General features: G+C 42.3%; 1 protein-coding gene across 1 annotated transcript in view; it reads right to left on the bottom strand.

Moving 5' to 3' along the window:
* The window catches only part of fat4 (FAT atypical cadherin 4), a 101,858-nt gene extending 83,510 nt beyond the window's left edge, over positions 1-18,348 (bottom strand). The window contains exon 1 of the mRNA XM_085469840.1: positions 12,799-18,348. Within this exon, the coding sequence (XP_085325966.1) occupies positions 12,799-17,901 (5,103 nt within the window). The 5' untranslated portion in view covers positions 17,902-18,348. The remainder of the gene's footprint in view (positions 1-12,798) is intronic.
* Positions 18,349-19,996: the final 1,648 nt, after the last annotated feature.

Genomic DNA, 19,996 nt, shown 5'->3' with positions numbered 1-19,996 from the left:
ATTTAACAATACGCCTAATTTCCACCAGTGGTGGTGCCAGCTCTACCTTAGACAAGCCCACATTTTGTCCGATTTAAGCACCTAATGTTATGTAGTGTTATATGGGAGAAATTGGAGTAGTTTTTGTGGGAATAAAGTCACAGAAGATGGATATCTGGAGTCTACATCTATGAATTACTGTTTAAATTCTTGCAGTAGCCCCTCCCAGAGCCACTAATGTAAGTGGTTACAACTTTGGGCCCAGTAATTGCTGTGGTGGCATGCCGAGTGCTAGTTTTCTGGCACTGGCACCAGTCTTTTGTTTTTTGTCAAAACCTGTGGAAAAGTTTCAAGATTGGGCACTACGCAGGTGGAAAAAAGGTAACGGAAGCCCTGAAAATTAGACTTTTCCTGTGATACTTCTCTTTCTCATTATTGATTATGGATTTATAAAACTGAGGGACATAAGTGAGGAAAAATGCAAAATCAGTTGACAGTTCTTTGTCGGGTGTCTGTTCCCTATTATAAGCAACCATTTATATTATATATTTGTTAGCAAATAGCCTTTGAAGACTGCATTGCCATTTGACTTTAGACAACACATCAACAAAATATTCAAACTTTTCATATGTGAAATGTATCTTTTTTATTATTAATGTAGAATATCTCCCAGCTATCAAATTTTAAAATACTGTCTCAAAGACATGACAAAAAAGCAAATAAAATTATAATTGTATCTTTTACACAACATGATGATATCACATTGAAGAGCAGTTTGGTGAACGAGGTCCCATGAGTGTATCCCTAAGTGGAAAACGCTTCATAAAACAGCCACAAAGTGCTGGCCACAGTAGGCAGTCGGTGAGGGACACAGTGAATATACCGCACTGTTTTACGGCCCGGCCTGCAGTGAGGCATGATGGGAAGTAATAACCACATCATTACCAACAGCGCCTCAGCCTTGTCAGACGTCAGAGACATAAAGAAAGCATGCAGAGTTCACGCTCAGGCTGCCAGTCTACCACGCTGCAGGACTCTGTCACATGTTAACATGCTCTCACACACATACGCACAAGTGTTTTTTCGGCCTGATGAAACACAATCGCACTTTCTATAAGAGTATATCCACTCACACAGACACTGTGACAGACACATAGCTGGCTGTTTAGCTGCCAAGAGATGTTGCTGTGCTTCCGTTCCAGTTCTGCCAAGTGGGGTCAAAGGTCACAAGAGTGACTGGGAAGGATCCTGAGAGTGTCGCATTTCATCGGATCACTGAGTCTTTATCAAATAGCTGCATCGAATGGCACGAAACCTGTGCAGGATCATGTGTAACTCTGCAGGAGGACGGATTAGCACTGAGCTAGCTGGCGCGCCTGAAGAATGCAGACATCACTTGTATATTGCATTTCAATAAACTTTAATATCTGACAAGAGACATATTTCAATAAAATGCAAACTAATGTAAGTGTCTTTAATAGTAGATATCTCTAAAAAAGCACTGCACCTTTGAACAGCTCAGTTATGTGATTTCAGAGTTCATTAAGTAAGCCGTCAGGCACACACTGGATATATTGATGCTCTCAGAAATGTCAGTTTCCTTGATTCAATTATACTTTTACATTAATTCCATCAATCTGTTTTCTTAACAGCTTATCCAACCAGGGCCCCGGAGCCAATGTCAGCTGACACTGGGTGTGAAGCAGGGTGCTGGGCAGGTCGTTGATGGTATTTCCAGGTGAGACGCTGGTACTCTAGTATGACTGATCATTAAACAAACACTCCAGGAGTCAAGTCCAAGCTTATTCATAGCCTTGATAATTTGATAATTCATCAGTTAGATGCATGAAAACGTGCGCCAAAATGCTAACGTGCAAAAAAGGTGCAGTTCTTTTTAAAGTCCTTCATCTAGTGAAACGAAACTGACAACGCAGAGAGCAAGCTGGCACTGTTTTCAGCTCACTTCAGTTGCTTCACATTTTCCTAGAATAAATATTTGTTTTGATTACCTCAGTATGGCATTTACAATGATTACAAAGAGACTCAAATATTTAAAAAAAAAAAAAAAAGACTCAATGAGAAGAATAATAGATCTTTTTGGCTATTTAAGAAGAACGTGAGCAGATTTCGATTTGCTTGAATTGTAAGTGTTGAGTTGTTGCTATTTTGCTCTCATACACCCACAGGCATCTGCGCTCAGTCTGCACGCCTCACTGTAAGTGAAGCCCTCAATAGCAGAAGACCCCCGGAGCAGATAGAAACATAATGTAATATCTGATCACCCTCTATGTAATACCGTTAGATCTTAGTGTCGTGGGAGGGAAACTTCATTATGATCTGTCTGTCAACAGCCGGCCAGCCAAGTTTAGACGATGTTTCGGATGATTCATTGTTCAGTGGGCTGTTTAGTTTTTTTTTCCCATCTCAGTGAACTACATGTCAGTGCCAGAGACAGCGAGCAGGATAACTTCAGAAAAATTTGGTAAAAAGTATGCAAGAACAGTAGGTTAAAGGCATGCATACGGACGCGTGCATGTGAGCAATCAGGCACGTATCTGCACTTTAACACACATATAACTAAGAAATGTATACAAAGTCAACAACAGTGTTTGAAAGGAAAGACCATAAAGTCAACTTTGAGAGCAGCAGTTTGTTAAATTACACCTCGACACAAAAGAACCTGCTGAAATTAGGCCACTTCATCCATTTGCATAGGAAAATCACAGAGTGGGCAAAAAAAAAAAAAAAAGCGAAAATAGCACAATGTCAACGAATGTAATCGAAACCAGAACCACAGCTTTTTCCCTCTCGTTTAGGAGCTGAAAACAGTCAGACTTTCCTTTAGTCTGCTGCATGAGATATCACAAACTTAAAACATAACTTTTGTCTGACAACAAAGCAAAAGGGGGGCAGCTCAGGTAAAAGCCTGAGTCACGCTGAGTCGACCCCCGCGCATCGCTACCCAGAACCCTCACCAGCTGGTTTCAATTAAACTGACCAACCAAGGAGGGGAGAGCAGGGCCGCGCTCACCAAAATGGTTAGCTATTTCAAGCCAGGAGTTCTTGCTGCTCTGTTTCTGACAGCAGATCAGTTGTTCGAAATTTGTGTAAACACTGTGTTTTGTTTGCTATCGAGGGCCAGCATTTGCTAGCTGCCATGCAGAGCCACACAGTATGCCGTGCAAGACGGAAACGTTTGAAGGCGAAGCGTGCACCCAGCATACTCTGTGAGATTTCACCATCAAAGATGCTTTAAGATTATTGCTTTGGAAATACAGCGCACCAGCGCCAGCACGGAGACAACTCGGATCCAAGAATCTCCTTCAATGAGATAATAATCCTACAAAGTGAAGCTCATACTCTCCAGTTATTGTCCTGGTGACCACGAGCAATTTTCCCGGGACGTTGCACTCGACTACGTGCTCAAACAACCACAGCGTTTGAGCAAAACAACCCAGTGGAGGAGGATGTATATGGGGAATTTAAGCAGCTTGAGTTTTCTGATTGTTTGTAAGGTGGTTCAGAAGCAATCAATCTGCCCAGAAACACCCGATAAGAGGCACCTGTCAGTTAAGTAGAACCTTAAACATAAATATCTTTTTAATCTCTCTCTAGGCTTATTTTAACTTGTTCATCAAATAACGATAACATTTCTGTTTTTTAGGTGAACCAACCCTTTAAACACTCAGCCATAGGCTGTTCTTTCGGTTCCTCAGCTGAAGCTATTAAAAAAAATACATTGTACACATTTCTATCAAATTAAGGCTGATATATTGATTTATGATGTGGTTTTAAACAATGTCTGGCTGCACAGCGTGAGTCTGTAATGACCTCAGTAGCACTCCATAATATTCACAGTACACAATTCTAAGAGGAGAAAAAGAAAGGATTAGAAAACAAAAAGAAACAAAACATTAAAATCAGCTATAATATGGGGGGAATACCCATTAGATCACATTAGATTGGTCAGCGGATTTTCAAAGTCCAAGAAACGTCCAAAAAGCTGTCAAATGAAGAGCACGAACAGAATTACGACTAACACTCCATTGCATGATTCTAAAAATCTAACAACTTGCACAGAAATTGAGTGCCGGAAAAGTCATGCAGGGACATTTTGAGAGCTGAAATATTTCAATTCTAAAATTGAAAACAGCTGCAAATCAACCGCAGCTTGGCTTATTTTTTGAGTTAAGACCTGCACAGCAGACTGAGCAAGACAAAGCTTGCAAAGATTTTGCAAGCTTGAAAAGTAATATTATCACAACAACACAGCTACAAAACATAAAAAAATAAGTTCTGCTTAGACTCTAAATCACGGTATGGTTAACCTCTTAATAAAGTTAAAAGTGTGGCGCACGCAGAGCATGAGCTACAGTGACTCTCTTGATGGAAAACTCGTAAAATAAGATGGGAGATAACAATAACACAAGCTCTTGCTCTCTGGTGCCAGTCTAGCTTTTGCTTGTCTCCTTCTCCTGACACTAAAGTCCTACTCCACTCCTCCCTCCCTTTCTCCCAGCTCCAACCTTAACTCCCCTTACCCCTCCTCCTTTCACCTCCCTCCATCTCTAGATCCTAAATTATCTGCCCAGGCTGTGGGAGATACCCCTTCCTGCCTGCGGGTCACTCATCTTACCGCAAGCAGGGGAGATGAGGGCTATGCATTTCTGCTGTGCACGTGAGAACTCTGCATGCACAGCAGAAGTCTTCTCTGTGTCCTTTTTGTTTGATGTCCCTGAAGATGTGAGGATCTGTGAGTGAGCCAAAAGCACCAAATGTCACTCAAGGGGTGCCACTGATGGACGTGAGGGAGAGGGAAGTGAGATGAGCAAAAAGAGCAGCAAGTAGCTCTTTTTTGTTTTTTCTGGGACACAAAGCAGACGAACAGGTCAACCAGGCACCACAGTCAAGTCTGAGCTCTGAAAACAATGGAAATTTGCTGTGTGTATTTCTGCATGTGGAGTGTTTGTTGATGCTAGAGAGCTCGGTAAGTCACGTGGAAGAACAAATCATTCTGTAGCTGGGATCCATTATTACCACTGAGAATATGTGCCAAAATCAACCCACCACTCTGCCTCTCTCTCTCTCTCTCTCTCTCTCTCAAACTCCATTCGTTTTACAAGTGAAAGTAGTGGAACATTTTTTTTTCAGCTGGAGAGACTTGGGTATATTTTATGGTCCCTTCACAGTCAGAGCAGAGCAGAGAGGAGTGATGAAGAAATCACAGGGATGTAGTCATACTCTCAAAGATTTATATCCTTATGTAGCACTTGCTCAGGCAAAATGTACAAACCAAATCATAGCTCTACCTGATCATTCCCACTTCAGCTACTCCCAATCTAACTTTTTTGCGGTTGAGTGACTGGAAAGGTTGGAAACTTTAGATCACAGCTTCACATCGACCTTTCTGATTGCACTTGAAGAAATCCCACCTGCTACAGTACCAAACAATAAAGGTCTCCCTTTTGATCACGCCAGATCCTGCAGACCAAAGGAGAAAGGCATTCCCAGCGGAGATTAATACTATTTCAGTCGCACATTTGGTCCGAGCATGTGTGCTTAAGACAGAGGAATGACCCCCTCCCAAATGAGGCATGACAATCAAAGTCACACAACAAGAGAAATGAATCTCTGAAGTGAAAATAAACGCAATGATGCAAAACTCTGCAGAGCATGCACAGCTCTGGCCGCATTCATTTATTATTCTAACCGAAGGTCCTGCATTGACTTTTCATGAGGCAGAGCAGGGGGAAAAACTTATTTTGGTTTTTTTTTTTAAGTTGCGGACAGTCAACTGCAGAGTTAAAGATTTTTCTTTTAATACACACGTACATTCCTTTCACGAACATAATTTAGCGGTTAGCCATTTTTTCTTTTAAATAGAATATGTAAATAATTTTTGTTTTAACCTGTTTAGAGTAGAACAGGGCAGGGTTACCACACCAGCACAATTCAGTTTCCCGCAGAAGACAATACAATGAGTGTTAGAAAGTTCAGACAATGCCAGTGAAATCTTAACAGTGATGTCGTTTACTTGGATGTCAGTTTATTTTACTGGATTCGACATGTGTCCAAAGCACCATTGCAAATTCCCAAATACCAAAAGACTGAGTTGAACTGCAGGTCAGATACATAATATGACTCTGTTCCTGACTTCTTGATTGAACTTTATTTTAATTATCTGTTTTTGCACAATATTTAACATTTAAGAACTTTTATGAGCTAGGAAAAGCACTTTATATTCCAAGGAAAACCTTAAAATATTAGAGACAATCAAACATTCCCCTATGTGAAAGCACTTGGCATGGTAGGGACGAAAAACTCCCTTTTAACAGGAAGAGATCACAACCCTGTTCAGGGAGTGGCAGCCATCTCCTCTTAATGGTTGGAAGGTGAGGGGAAGGACAAAGTGAAAAAAATACAAGCGTAGAGAGACAAGGACAAAACACAACTATTAATTTTTTAAAAAAAGGTAATGACATGCAGTAGTGCAGCGGTCCCCAACCTTTTTTGCGCCACGGACCGGTTTATGCCCGACAATATTTTTACGGACCGGCCTTTAAGGTGTCGCGGAAAAATACAACAAAATAAAACTAGTGAAACTGAAAAAAAGAAGAGTTATTCATAACACACGTGAAGAGACCCAGGAAAACCGAGTTAGCGATAAAAACGATAACAAAATAACGCTGAAAACCGATAAAAACCCTGAAAACCACACATTTCACACCTGAGCCTCAACTCTCGCGGCCGGTACCAAACAACTCACAGACCGGTACCGGTCCGAGGCCCGGGGGTTGGGGACCGCTGCAGTAGTGGCATACATACACAACGTGAGTGAAAAGACAAAGTGGAGAATAAATGCTCAGTGCATCATGGGACGTCCCCCAGGAGCCTGAACCCACAGCCGCCTTTCTAATGGATGGTTCAGAGTTACCTGATCCAGCTCTAACTCTAACTATTCAACTATAACATAAAGGAAAGTTTCAAGCCTAACTGCTACACAACACATGGAGATTCATTTATGATTATACCATGATTAAAGAATCTGACTCCTTATTCATTTTAACAGGTGAAAAACTGAAAGTGAGTTGTGGGATTTACCAGTTTCTGTGCCAAAAAAAGGGTTACTTTAGCCGTTTCATTACTAATGCGATGGTTGGCTTAACTTTATAGAACATGGCACAGCAGAACAATATGATCCAGGTCTTGACCTTTCAGGCCCGAGTTTCATAAGTGTGTGTTATGAGAAAAAAGTCATATGTTGAGGAGGCCTGCTGTAGCAACTACTCTAGCGTACAAGAGCTCTTCAGAAAAAAATGTATAGCACAGTATTTTTGATCTTCATCACTAATACAAGCATCTGTAAGAACGTAAAACAAGCAAAATTTCAGCAAAGCACAAAATAAAAGGCAAACGCAAACAGACAGTTCAATACAATAAAAGGCCGACATAAGTTTGACTTTGAATCCGCAGAAAAGAGCTCTCAATGATCTTATTTGACAGTAACATAATCATACTAATTAAAATTAAACAATTATTTTGACTGTTGCTACCATTTCATATTTCTGCTCATGAGTCTGTGTGAGATTGTGTGTGTGTGTGTGTGTGTGTGTGTGTGTGTGTGTGTGTGTGTGTGTGTGTGTGTGTGTGTGTGTGTGTTTCTGGCAGCATTTGCTTGCAGGCGTCTACGCATGAGTGAATGTTTATTCAGCTTTTATAGCGATTGCGTCTCGTTAAAACGAATAGACGCTCTGAGACAACCGGCACTCCCCAACACCAGTTCACTCACAGGTTCACCCAAAACCCGAAGAGACCACCTACCAGGAGAGCTGAGCAGATGCGTCACCTCTTCGGTCACCATTTTAAATCGCTTGTCCAGCCAGATTACGGGGTGAATTACAACCCGGGTAATGGCTAGAATAGTGTATTACCACCCTCTCTCAAGCACATGTGCACAAGCAAAATATCGCAATTAAAGCATGAATTACAATACACAAGGATGCAGTTTGTTCTGCATCATTTTTCATCCAGTTCTTGTAAAATGTGCCTTCTGAGAAACATGAAATTTTCATACTAAACTTGCATATGACTCAAATCTAATGAAAGCATTTTTTCCTATTTTTTTGATGCAGGAAATTTAAATGCACAGCTGGAGTTATCGGTAATAATATTCCCTCTTTTCTGTGGAAACTGTAGTCATCAATATTTCAGCCTTTATTACACTCACAAAACGACACGAATGCACAAAGAAGAACCAGCATGCATATCACATCATCATGTACGTGACCTTGTTCTCCTGCCTCGCTGACCTGGATGGCTTTACAGGTTTTGTATTTCAGGGAGGCTTTTTTTGTCTTCTCTACAACCCCAACGATGCCTCTGATCACATTTCCCTCAGAATTCACATTAGAGGAGCTTCAGCATCATGAAATATGGAGAAAGCGAAAGGACTTTGACATTTTGCTACCATTGAGATTTATGAATCTGACAGTGAGACTACAAGCAGTTTCTCAGAGACACAAAACAGGCACGCAGATACAAATGAGATGTAAAGACATGAAGATATACAGCTTTAACGAGGAGGGGATGATGAATCTACAGTAATGGAGTTCAAACTATCCATAACAATAGACCAACACTAATTTGAGCCTAGTATCTGACTGCATTCCCCGACTATGATGTCCAAAACCTGCTAGCAGACTGATCCCTCTTTCTTGAACCTGCTTGGAACATGATCCTGGACCACAACTGTGCCTCTCACTTCCCATGTCCTTGCAAGGGTCCCTGTGTCTGGCACTTCGAACACCCTCCTAATAACGCTTCCCGTCACCCCACCTCTTCCTTTATTCCCACAACTCCCAATAATACCGTCTGACATGTCCACAACCCTCCCAAAACACTCTTTTCTTTCCTCAGTTTCATGAGCCCAAACAGATTGACTGTGCGTCGCTCAGTGGTGCAGACAGGGGAGGAAAGCTGGCTGACAGGGGCATCCATACACATGCCTAAATCTGCCAAAGAAAGACGCTGGCACAGACAAAAAAATAATAAAAGCCTCTCGAATCGCGGCCGGGGCAGCGCAACACTTTATCCGCGAAAGTAAAACAAAGGAAGGCCTGTTCAACACTGCGACTGTGTTTACTTTTAAGGGGGGAACAATGCCTTTAGGAGGAGGGGGCAAGGCCTGACGTGGCACTTGAGGGTCTGTCCAAAAAACAGCACTTCATTTTGATTCACAGTGAGTTAAGAAAACAGTTGTAGCACTACATTGTATAGGGGCTGATGCATCTGAATGTGAGGAGGAGGCTGATGAAGGGAGAGTGTGCAGAGAGGATAAGAAACAGAGACCAGTAAGACCTCTGGTTTCTACAACAGCATTCACTCCTTTATGCAAAGGAATGCTCCAACCAAATATGCAACTTGAAAAAGAAGAAAAAATAGATTTTGAAAGGTGGCAATGAAAAGTCTGCAAAAACTGCCAACACAAATGGAAGCTGTGTGACATGTCTAGGATGCTTAAGTTCATTTAAAGGGTACAAAGACATATTTTACCCAGAAAGTACAATACAGACAGTGGAGATAGACAGAGTTGCTTTTGCAACTACAGTTTCATTTCTCCTCTAAGAACCAGCAAACTGTTCAGTCACTTAGCGTTTACTGATCAAAGGCTATGACTCTGAGTAATGCCGAAATATGATTTTAATATACAAGACACGGTTTCTGGGTCATTTTGATGGATGCTTTTGCCATTCTAAAGAACAATAATAAACAATAGTCTGCTGCAGCCCCACTGTCACATGGCAGGTGACATTTGCATGTAATGGCCATTTTACTTTTGGCGGTTAACATATAAACCCTAATTGCAGGTGTTTCGTCTAGCTTATAAACACCTCCTGTCATGTTGCCGATGGCCCAAAGTGGAACCAACATATTTCTTCGCCTGTAAACACGTACATTCCAGGATGTGATGAATCAAAACTTTGACTCAAATGAAAAACATCCTTCTAAACACTCAATGAATTCATCAACAATAGATAAAGCTGCCGCCAAGACATGTTTTCCCCAGCATATTTACCCAAAGTAGGAAACAGGAGAAAGAAACTCAGATCTCTGGGTAATGAAGTCATAGGAAAAACATTTCCAAATGCAAAATGACAACAGCAAAAATACGATTAACAAACTTTAAGTAGAATCGCTGTTTGGTTAAATGAAGACCTCACTGGATATTACATATGACCCAGATGTTTGCCAGAAGGCACCAACCAACAATTACTGACAAACATCCCGAGCTGTTTGAGATTGCAGCCACTGATAAAGCATGTCCAACTAGATTCTCTGTGTTTAAGTGTTTCCAAAACATCACACGTGGTGCACAGTGCAGGAGAAAATGCCAGCTTTCTCTCATGCATCCAATCAATGGGGAAAATGGGAAATGGAGAATGTGAAAGGGTCATAACCTCTTGGATGGAAATACTCCCCAAGTTGCTACCGGGTATCTGGTGTATAAACACTGCACTGGAAAAACATTAGTCTAAGTCAGAAGGTTTACATTGTTGTACCACACTGTGCATTGAGGTCCCATTGACAGAGGAGACCCAAACAGTCTGAACAGAACCTGTTCATCTGTGCTGTTAAAAAAATGTGGTCATAAAACCGACTGCTTATTGCCTTGCAGCACAAAAACCAGCCCGTGTATCCAAATGTGGACGGTCATTTGAATTCCACTACGTTATTAGATCTCACGCTTCTCAAACGGGAGAGATTGACTACTCGGCCAGGTGGTATGGTAAAGTCATCTCTCCAAGGGGTGAGAAAGTTCAAACTTAGCATGAAACCAATCTAGAGTTTAACGTTTGGGAATGAAGCAGTGAAGCACTATATTCTCTCATTAGCCCGACAGCAGAGTCTGCAGGAAAGTAGTTTGCCATTTTTGCTGCAGGCAAAGTGAGAGAACATTTGATATTCCCATTTGGCCTGGGCAAACTTTTAAGTTAACTCTGCTAACACGATTTTGCCAAGTAATCCTTGATTTCAATAATATGTGAGTTTGTCTCCAAATAACAGATTGCTGTATTGGATTTCAGTTTCAATATGCGTCTTGGTTGAAAAGGCACCCACAATGGACAACTGTACCCTCAAACACAATAATAACATGGACTGAACCACCACTCACAACCACTAGCACTTTATATAGCCTCTGTAGAAACTATCTACACCCTCACTTATCTTAACTGCACTACTGTATAGCTCTGTGTAAATAATCATTCTGTACATTCGATAATCTTTAATCCTACAACTGTTTACAACTTGCATAGTTCCCATTTCTGTATAGCTGTATATCCCAGATTCTGTAAAGTTATTTATTTCATTTCATATTCTGTATAGTTTTTCATATTTATATCCTGTTCATATCCTGTACATAGCTTGTACTCACTACAGCCTGTACATACTTATAGTTATAGAATATTCACAACATACTTCATACCGTGTACATTATAACATACCATAATAGACCCATTTCTGTAATATACTCACATATCTATATTATTGCTAATATATATTGTAATATATCTATATCACTAAAGCACTTCTGGATGGATGCAAACTGCATTTCGTTGCCCTGTACCTGTGCATGTGCAATGACAATAAAGTTGAATTCTATTCTATTCTATTCTATCAAGCTTGAACTGCTAATCCTAAACTCCTAAATCATTTTGCATCAGGCATCCTCAGAAATGCACTAACACGAAACACATTTTTTCTTTAAATATATGAGGTATGTGTGTCATCGAGTCTGTAACAACATGGTATTTTAAGCCCTGGCTAAAATTTCAAAAACATATATAGAATCACATTTGCTTTTAATTTGACTAGCAGCTAGGTATTAGTCACCCAAACTGGCCTTAGGGTTTCCACATGACATTTGAGAGAATTAACTCCATCTCCTTCAGAGAAAACCTAAAAACAGTGCATCGCATAATGCGAAGAAACTCAATGGACAGCTTAAATTTCATTCTCTCTGTCCTGATCCTTTTACAAAGTCTTAAGAGGTCAACTAATTTTAATGGTCACTTATTGCCTATGGAGCAGTTCCTGGTGGTATAAAGGCACCCAAAGACCACCCCAGTGCCAAAACAGCCTTAGGCCCTAAGGCTCAAAGTAATACCAGCGCTGATGATGCATACCTGTACTGGAACACCGTATGAATGGCTCTCCTTTTCATTTCTGCTTCACACACAAAAGAAACCATTGTGGGTCTTGAAATTGAGCAGCCTTGAATGAATTATGTCAACTGTAGGGAAATTAAAAAGTGGTCTTTCTTTGATTTGTGCAGTTCATAACCTGCTGATAAGAATATTTCAGTTCAGGAAAGCGCTAGAGGAGCTTCCGCAGAAGACATGCAATGCTCATTTCCTTTCCGAGACTCAAATATTAGAGGAGCCACACTCAAGATGAATTGTTATGGCTAGAATGCTTTGGAAACGAGAACAATAAAGTTATCACGCCAAAGAACAAGGTTTTCTTAGTCGTGTCCAACAAAATTATGATTTAATATAATGCAAAGTGTGTGTGTAAAAAAAAAAAGAAAATGAATGCACACCCAAATGCAATTGGTGGCTCTGTTTTATGTGTGACTTGGACAGTCACCCACCCTCCAACTTTGCTTATTACATTTATTTAATCCAAATGTCTCTAACAAGTGCCAGTGGGTGAGTTCATGCCCTTTTCCTGCCAAACAGATCAAGTAGACCAATAGTGCAAAATATAAGGTGGCTTTCCAGTACCTGCAGAGAATAGAAAAGTCAGCAGTGTCCTTACCTCAGCACGCTGTGTTCTCGGCTGGCTGGCGTCTGCCTCAATGGCGTACACATCCACCAGGTAGAGGTCAGACCCCTGTTCTCGATCCAGCTCTGCAGCTGTCTGTATCACTCCTGTGTGTCGGCCGATGGTGAAAAGGCGACCCACAGCTTTTCCGCCGCTGCGCACCGCCACAATGAAATACTCCACTTTGGTTGCAGAGCCTCTAGGACTCGAGGCATCCAGGGAGATGACGTTGGTGCCCGGTGGCTGGCCCTCTTTGAGGATGGTGATGTATTTGGGCTGGGAGAAAACAGGTCCATCCACTCCTTGAAGGATGATGGTCAGCTCAGTTCTGGAGGTCTTGCGGTCAGTGCCGTGGTCCGTGGCTGACACTGTGAGGGTGTACATGAGTCGGGATGGAACCAGCTGGGACGCCAGGCGAATATCCCCACTGTACCTGTCCATGATGAAAGTGTCCGAGTCACCTTCCACAAGCTCATACTCCACCTCCCCATTCGCACCATCGTCCGGGTCAAAGGCCACCACTGTGGTCAAGATGGAGCCGATGACTATGTTAGGCTCAGCCACAAGTGCATTCTGGGACACAAAAGTGGGAACATTATCATTAATGTCCGTGACCCATATTGTTACATTTTTCAGGGCATAGCGACGAAATTCAACTGGAACTGCTTGGTCAGTGGCTTTGATTGTCAACTCAAAGAGATTTGAGAACTCTCTGTCAATTTCCTTGCTGGTGTATATAAACCCAGTGCTTGGGTCAATGCTGAAGTGGTTTCCCCGTGGAATCTGCTGAATAATCGAGTACTGCAGCTGGCCGTTTATGTCTGCATCTGTGTCCTGAGCTGTAATGGTCATAACTGAGGCAGAGATAGGAAGATTTTCAGGGATGGATTTGAAAATGTCTCCAGCGGTAAATATGGGAGGGTTGTCATTAAAGTCCCTGACACGAATAACCACAGGAATGGATGAGGAGCGGGGAGTTCTGCCATTGTCCTTTGCAGTGATGTTGAGTTTGTAAAATGACTGCGTTTCAAAATCCAGCTTTTTAACCAAAAAAATGCTGCCAGTGTTAGGGCTGATGCTGAAAGTGCCATGGTTGTTTGTGGCTGTGATGCTGTACGTTATGTCTGCATTCTGACCCGAATCTGCATCGGTGCCGGTCACAGAGGCCACCAGTTCCCCTAGCCTCATGTTCTCCAGGACGTCAACCGACAGTGAGGATTTAGGGAAGATGGGAGAGTTATCATTTTCATCCAAGATGCTAATGCTAAGCATACAAGAGGAGGATAAGGGCACAGCCCCAGCATCAACAGCTATGATTTTTAGTGAATATGAAGATGTGGATTCATAGTCAAGTTTTCCAACCAAAGTCACCTGTCCAGAGCTACTATCGATTGTGAACTGGCCTTCCTCGTTGCCTTCAGCGATGTGATAGCGGACCAGTCCATTTTTGTTCTCATCCACATCTGAGGCAGAGACCCGTAGCAGCTGTGTCATGTTTTGAGCTGATTCAGAGATGGAGGCCTGGAATATGTCTTTGGTGAACTTGGGCGGGTTGTCGTTGATGTCTTGTATGTAAACTTGCACTTTGGCCTGGTCTCTAAGGGGTTTGGGGAGACCCTGGTCTGACGAGACAACCACAAAACTGAACACAGCGGCGCCTCTTTGTCTCATGAGTGACTCCCGGTCCAACTGCAAAGTGCTCGTCAACTCCCCTGTGATGGCATTCAGCTCAAAGTTGGGCTGTGGAGTCTCAAATGTGTATCTGACCTCACTGTTTGGGCCAAAGTCCTTATCCTCAGCAAAAACCTGCCCAACAAGCGACCCTCTCTTCTGTTCTTCCTCAAAATGAAACACATAATTGGTGCTGTTAAAGAGAGGACGATTATCATTTACGTCATCTAGAATCACTGTTACATTTACAGTGGCACTCAGCGGCTCCACAGCCCTGTCTTTGGCTGTAACCACCAAGTTATATCTGTCCTGGATTTCTCTGTCCAGCTCCGCTTTGATGTACAACTGCCCGTCTGGAAAAATGCCAAACACATCACCTGTGTTCCCACCAGCGATGTCATACATAATCTCGCCATTGAGACCGGAGTCTTTGTCAGTGGCCTCCACTTTAAAAAAACGGCTGTTGACAGGCTCAGATTCCAGGATGATGACCTCGTATGAGAGCTGGTCAAATACAGGTGAGTTGTCGTTGACGTCGTATACGCTGACGATGAGGATGAGGCTGGAGGTGTGCTGAGGGACTCCCGTGTCTGATGCAATGACTTCAATCTCATAGGAACTTGTCGTGATCTCCAGCGGCCCGGTCAGCGTGATGAGGCCATGCTTCTCATGAATATGAAACAGTCCTTTGGGGTTTTGTTTGAGGCTGTAGACCACCATGCCATTTGCACCTTCATCAGGATCTGAAGCTTTGGCCTGGAATATTACATGACCTGTGCTCCAGTTTTCCACTGCGCTCACATGCTCCACAGCGTGAATAAAATGAGGAGCATTATCATTTAAGTCCTTTACAGTTATGTTAACAAAGGCCTCTCCTGTGATCTCCCCAGCTCTGGCTACAACTTTGAGTTGATAAAAGCCCTGCTCCTCTCTGTCTATCTGTCTTGATGCTGTGATCTGACCTGCACTGTTGACAGCAAAAAGCCCTCTCTGGTCTCCTGAGGTGATCAGATATGAAATGTTTGTATTTAAATCAACTGTGGTTGCTGACACTGTCCCTATAACTGTCCCAACACCTACATTTTCAAACATGACAAAGCTGTACACTTTCTGGCTGAACACTGGTGGATTATCCTGTGTGTCTATTACAGTTACAGTCACAATGGCCGGTGTGTGTGAGCGCAGGCCACTACCATCTGCTGCTGTCACCTGCAACTGGTAAGCAGTTTTCTCCTCTCTATCCAGGGGCACCAGTGTGGTAATTTTGCCTGTATTGCTATTAATGCGGAATTTGGAAGAGTCTCCAGCTGTAATTATATATTTGACTGTGCCGTTCCTACCCAAATCGGGGTCTGTGGCTGAAACCGTGGTTACATAAGAACCAGAGGGCTCGTTCTCTTTCACATTTGCAAAATACTGTACAGGATAGAAAACTGGCCTATTGTCATTGATATCCCAAAGGGTGATATTGACTTTTCCTACAGAGTGCAAAGGGGGGCTGCCTGCATCTGCTGCCTGGATGTGGAGTAAGTAGGAGGCCTGATCCTCCCTGTCAAGCTCCACGCCTGTGCTTAATCGCCCTGACACGACATCCAGGCGAAACAGCTCCTGGACGCTGGCTGGCGTCTCTGCATCAAATGAAAACCGGATAGTTCCATTGGCCCCAAGGTCGTCATCTGAGGCAGACAGCACCACCAGTTCTGTGCCGGCCGGAGCGTGCTCCACCAGTGAAACATGATAGGTGCTCTGTGTAAATGTAGGCACTTGGTCATTCACATCTGTGATGTTGACTATCAGTTTAGTGTAAGACATTTTGGGCTGCAGCCCCTGGTCTTTGGCACTAATATTGAGCACAATTTCAGATGCTATTTCTCTATCCAGCAAAGCAGCACTGGTTACCAGACCACTGTTTTCACTGATGGAGAACCAGCCCAAAGCATTTCCAGACACAAGGGAGTAGCGCAGGTTGGCATTCTGCCCAGAGTCACCATCTGTTGCAGAAACCCCTTTAATGTAGCTGCCTTTTGGTATATCTTCACTGATATCTACTCTGTACACCGTCTCCTGAAATATGGGTGGGTGATCATTGATATCATTCACAAAAATAACCAGACTAGCAAAAGAAGACCTAGCCATCGGTTTACCGTTGTCTGACACAGACACAGTCAAGTTGTATGAGGAAATTCTCTCTCTGTCTAACACACTGGCCACTTTGATCAGACTTAAATTGGGCACAGGAGATTTGTGCACTTCAAAGTGCCTCTGCTCGTTGCCTCCTAAGATTGAAACAGATATGTTACCATTAGCTGTAGAGGAGTCTGCATCTGAAACGGTAAGCAAAGCCACAACTGTGCCAATCTGTGCGTTTTCATCTACAGAGGCAAATTTAGAAGTAGTGGGAAAATAACGGAATTTCACGACAGGGTCATTATCATTCACATCTAAAAGTTTGATAGTGGCTTCTGTTCTGCCTGACAGAGAGGGCACCCCATTATCTACAGCATGAATAGTCAGAGAATATTCTTTTTTACTCTCATAATCCAAACCTTCTTTTATTATAATAGTACCTGCTTTGGGGTCAATTTGGAAAGGTGTCCCATCATCTAAAAAGTACCTGATCTCGGCATTTGCTCCCTCATCCTGATCTGATGCTGTAATCTGCAGGATGCTTGAACCTACAGCTGCATCCTCAAAAACACTGGTTTGATACTGGTCCTGCTCAAAAATCGGGGGGTTGTCATTTATGTCTTGAATAGTGACGTTTACTTGCATGTAGCCAAACTTTTTCGGCTCTCCTTTGTCCTCGACTTCAATCAGGAGCTGGTAGAAGGGAGTAACTTCCCTGTCCAAGCCTCCGGTTGAAACAAGGTGCAAGAATGCCCCCTCTCCACTAGGATTGACTGTAATATCCAAGCGGAATTTCCTCTGCTCGTTGCCTTTCACTATTCTGTACGTGGTGTGATCGACTCCGTTACTTCCTATGTCGGAATCTGTAGCAGTGTCCAGGATCACTTGCCTGCCGCTGCTGGCGTCCTCCTTAAAAGACACGACAATTGACGCGTCTGGAAACACCGGGGAGTTATCGTTAATATCCAAAACTACTATCCTGACCTCAGTAGGGTAGGTGGGATGGCTGGACAGCACCACAACGTTGATGACATCACTTTGCAAAACCTCTCTGTCAATCACAGATGAAGTGGAAATGACTCCCGTGGTGGCGTTAATTGCAAAAAGTTTGTGATTTTCGCTGAAGCGGTACGTGAAGCTGGGCTTGGTCCCTATCGTGCCCACATAGGTGCCAATGGGCTGTTCCTCTAGGACTTGAAACTCTTGACGGACTTGGCTGGATGCTGAGTACCGCGACAGAGTCCATAACATCAGTAGAATCAAATGAAGCCGGCCTGAGCCCATACCTGTGAGCGCCATGGTCAGTTAGCCAGTCCACCTTTCTCAGACAGAGTTCATGCCTATGATGCATCAACTTTACTGAGTTTGGACGAGTCACTAAATCATTGTATTCCAGAAAATGTGCAGACAAAACTCAACGAGAAACTCTTTCCACGCTTAGTCAGTGTACCAAAGTGCTCCAGAAGTGTTATTTTATCCTGCGCACCGCGCCGTTTAATTGCAAAAAGATCCTCTAAACGGAGAGAATGATTCCTGCAGCTCAGGAAAGTCTCATTTCAACTCTTTAAATAGCATTTTCAAGAAGAAATCAGACAATCCGATGAAAGACAAAAGAAAATAAAAGTTCCCGACTCCTTGGAGATGCGTAAAAAAAAGTTTATCCAAAGTTGGAGCGCAAGTCAGCGGTGTTAAGTGTATGCAGGCGAGCGAGCCTACGCACCGTCCCGTAGAATAACGGTGCAGACGCTTCAGTCATATTGTGCTGGAGTCCCAGTAAGTTAGAACAAAGCCGGAGTTCGCCAAACTCCCTCCCATCCCCAGTCCCATTGGATAGCGGTGCTCCTGCCTGCCCGCCCACAGCCTTTCCTCCTCTATTGTGGAGTACAGCTCGCTATCCCCGCTTGTGGAAGAGGACGTCAGTCAAACACGACAGGTAAGGATGCCCCAAGAGATCTTAATTGTCAAATAATATGAGACATATTATCTTTTCTGCAGAAAAAAGGAGACAGTGATCACCACAGAAACTATTTATATAGAATATAAATGTATACAGTAAAGGCATAGTTTAACAAATTCTTTGCATAAAACGAGGTGAAATTCTTCAAAATAATCATTTTAAAACCATTCAGGGCGCTGTAAAGTCCTCTTTGACATGCCAGACCACATTTTCAGAATGTATAAACGATTTCAAATATAAAGATGGTGAACAAAACACAATAAAGTCTGCACGAACTTAAAGAAATGTCGAAATTTCACAAGCTGCTTTGGAAGTAGCTGCTTGAATTAAAATGACAATTCAGATGAATCATTATTAAATAACATATTGCGTTTGAACTGCAGAAGAACTATTAACATACAAAAAATAATTCTTATTTATATTATATATATTAAGGCCACGTTCTTTCGAAAGATGTTATAATTAAGAGTTTATTAGAGCTTTATTAGTAAGTTTTTTTCTTCACTGAATCATACGATCAAGTAAGATATTTGCATATAATGTAAGGTACAGCGAGCGTCCAAGTCATAGGTGAGTCGCTCCATCTAGTGGCCAGATTATGGTACTTCCGAACAAACTGTAACACTATAGTGAATACGGGACAAAGCCACTCCTGAAAAATATATAAAATAAGTACACAAATTGATTTTAATATTTCAGAAAGAGGGTTGCAACACTTGAATTAATTCACTGTGGAAACCAATACATCAAAAATGCTCCAAAAATAAGAATATTAAAGCAAAATTTTCCATCTTCAATGACTCTGTTTAGAGAAATATAATTCAGATATTATAGACTGGTAATAATTATAGAATGGTTAAACAGCATTTGGATAAATTAAGGGTTACAAATAAGTAAATTAATGACAACATGAACAGCATATTATTTTACATTCATGAACCAGAACATTAATACTTATTTTGTAATTACTGGCAGATACATGACTGGAAATGTGGTCATTCAGGAGGCAGGCTGTTGCTGTTTGTATAAAAACTGCACAAATAGAGTTTTTGCTGTGTAAGTTTATGTTACATTACATTCAGTCACGCCATAATTGCTCCATCAGTCTGGTGGGTGTCAAACATACGGCCCACGGGTCAGAACCAGCTCGCCAAAGGCGCCAGTGAGCCATCCTGTCTGGCTCAGTGGTTTGCTTTTCAAAGTGTGAAAACTGCAGAGAAGGAGAGCACAATTTTTGAAGTTTTTAAGAATGAATTGTGTCATGAGAGTGGTTTTCCAAACCATTAATGTCAGCACACAAAAGTAACATGGTTACACCAAGGAGACAAACCCTTGTGTTTTCCTGGTTAGAGGGAGCAGAGTTGACAGACTGAATGGAGAAACAGTGAGGCAAAATATTGAAATTGCATTTCTTATTTTTATTTCTTATTTTTATGG

This window comes from Copadichromis virginalis, linkage group LG2 (assembly GCF_057382275.1).
Source record: "Copadichromis virginalis isolate Kocher_CV1m ecotype Utaka linkage group LG2, C_Virginalis_male_GT1.1, whole genome shotgun sequence".
NCBI lineage: Eukaryota > Metazoa > Chordata > Actinopteri > Cichliformes > Cichlidae > Copadichromis > Copadichromis virginalis.
Note: the sequence above shows the minus strand (reverse complement) of the source record. Positions and strands in the feature narration are given on the sequence as shown.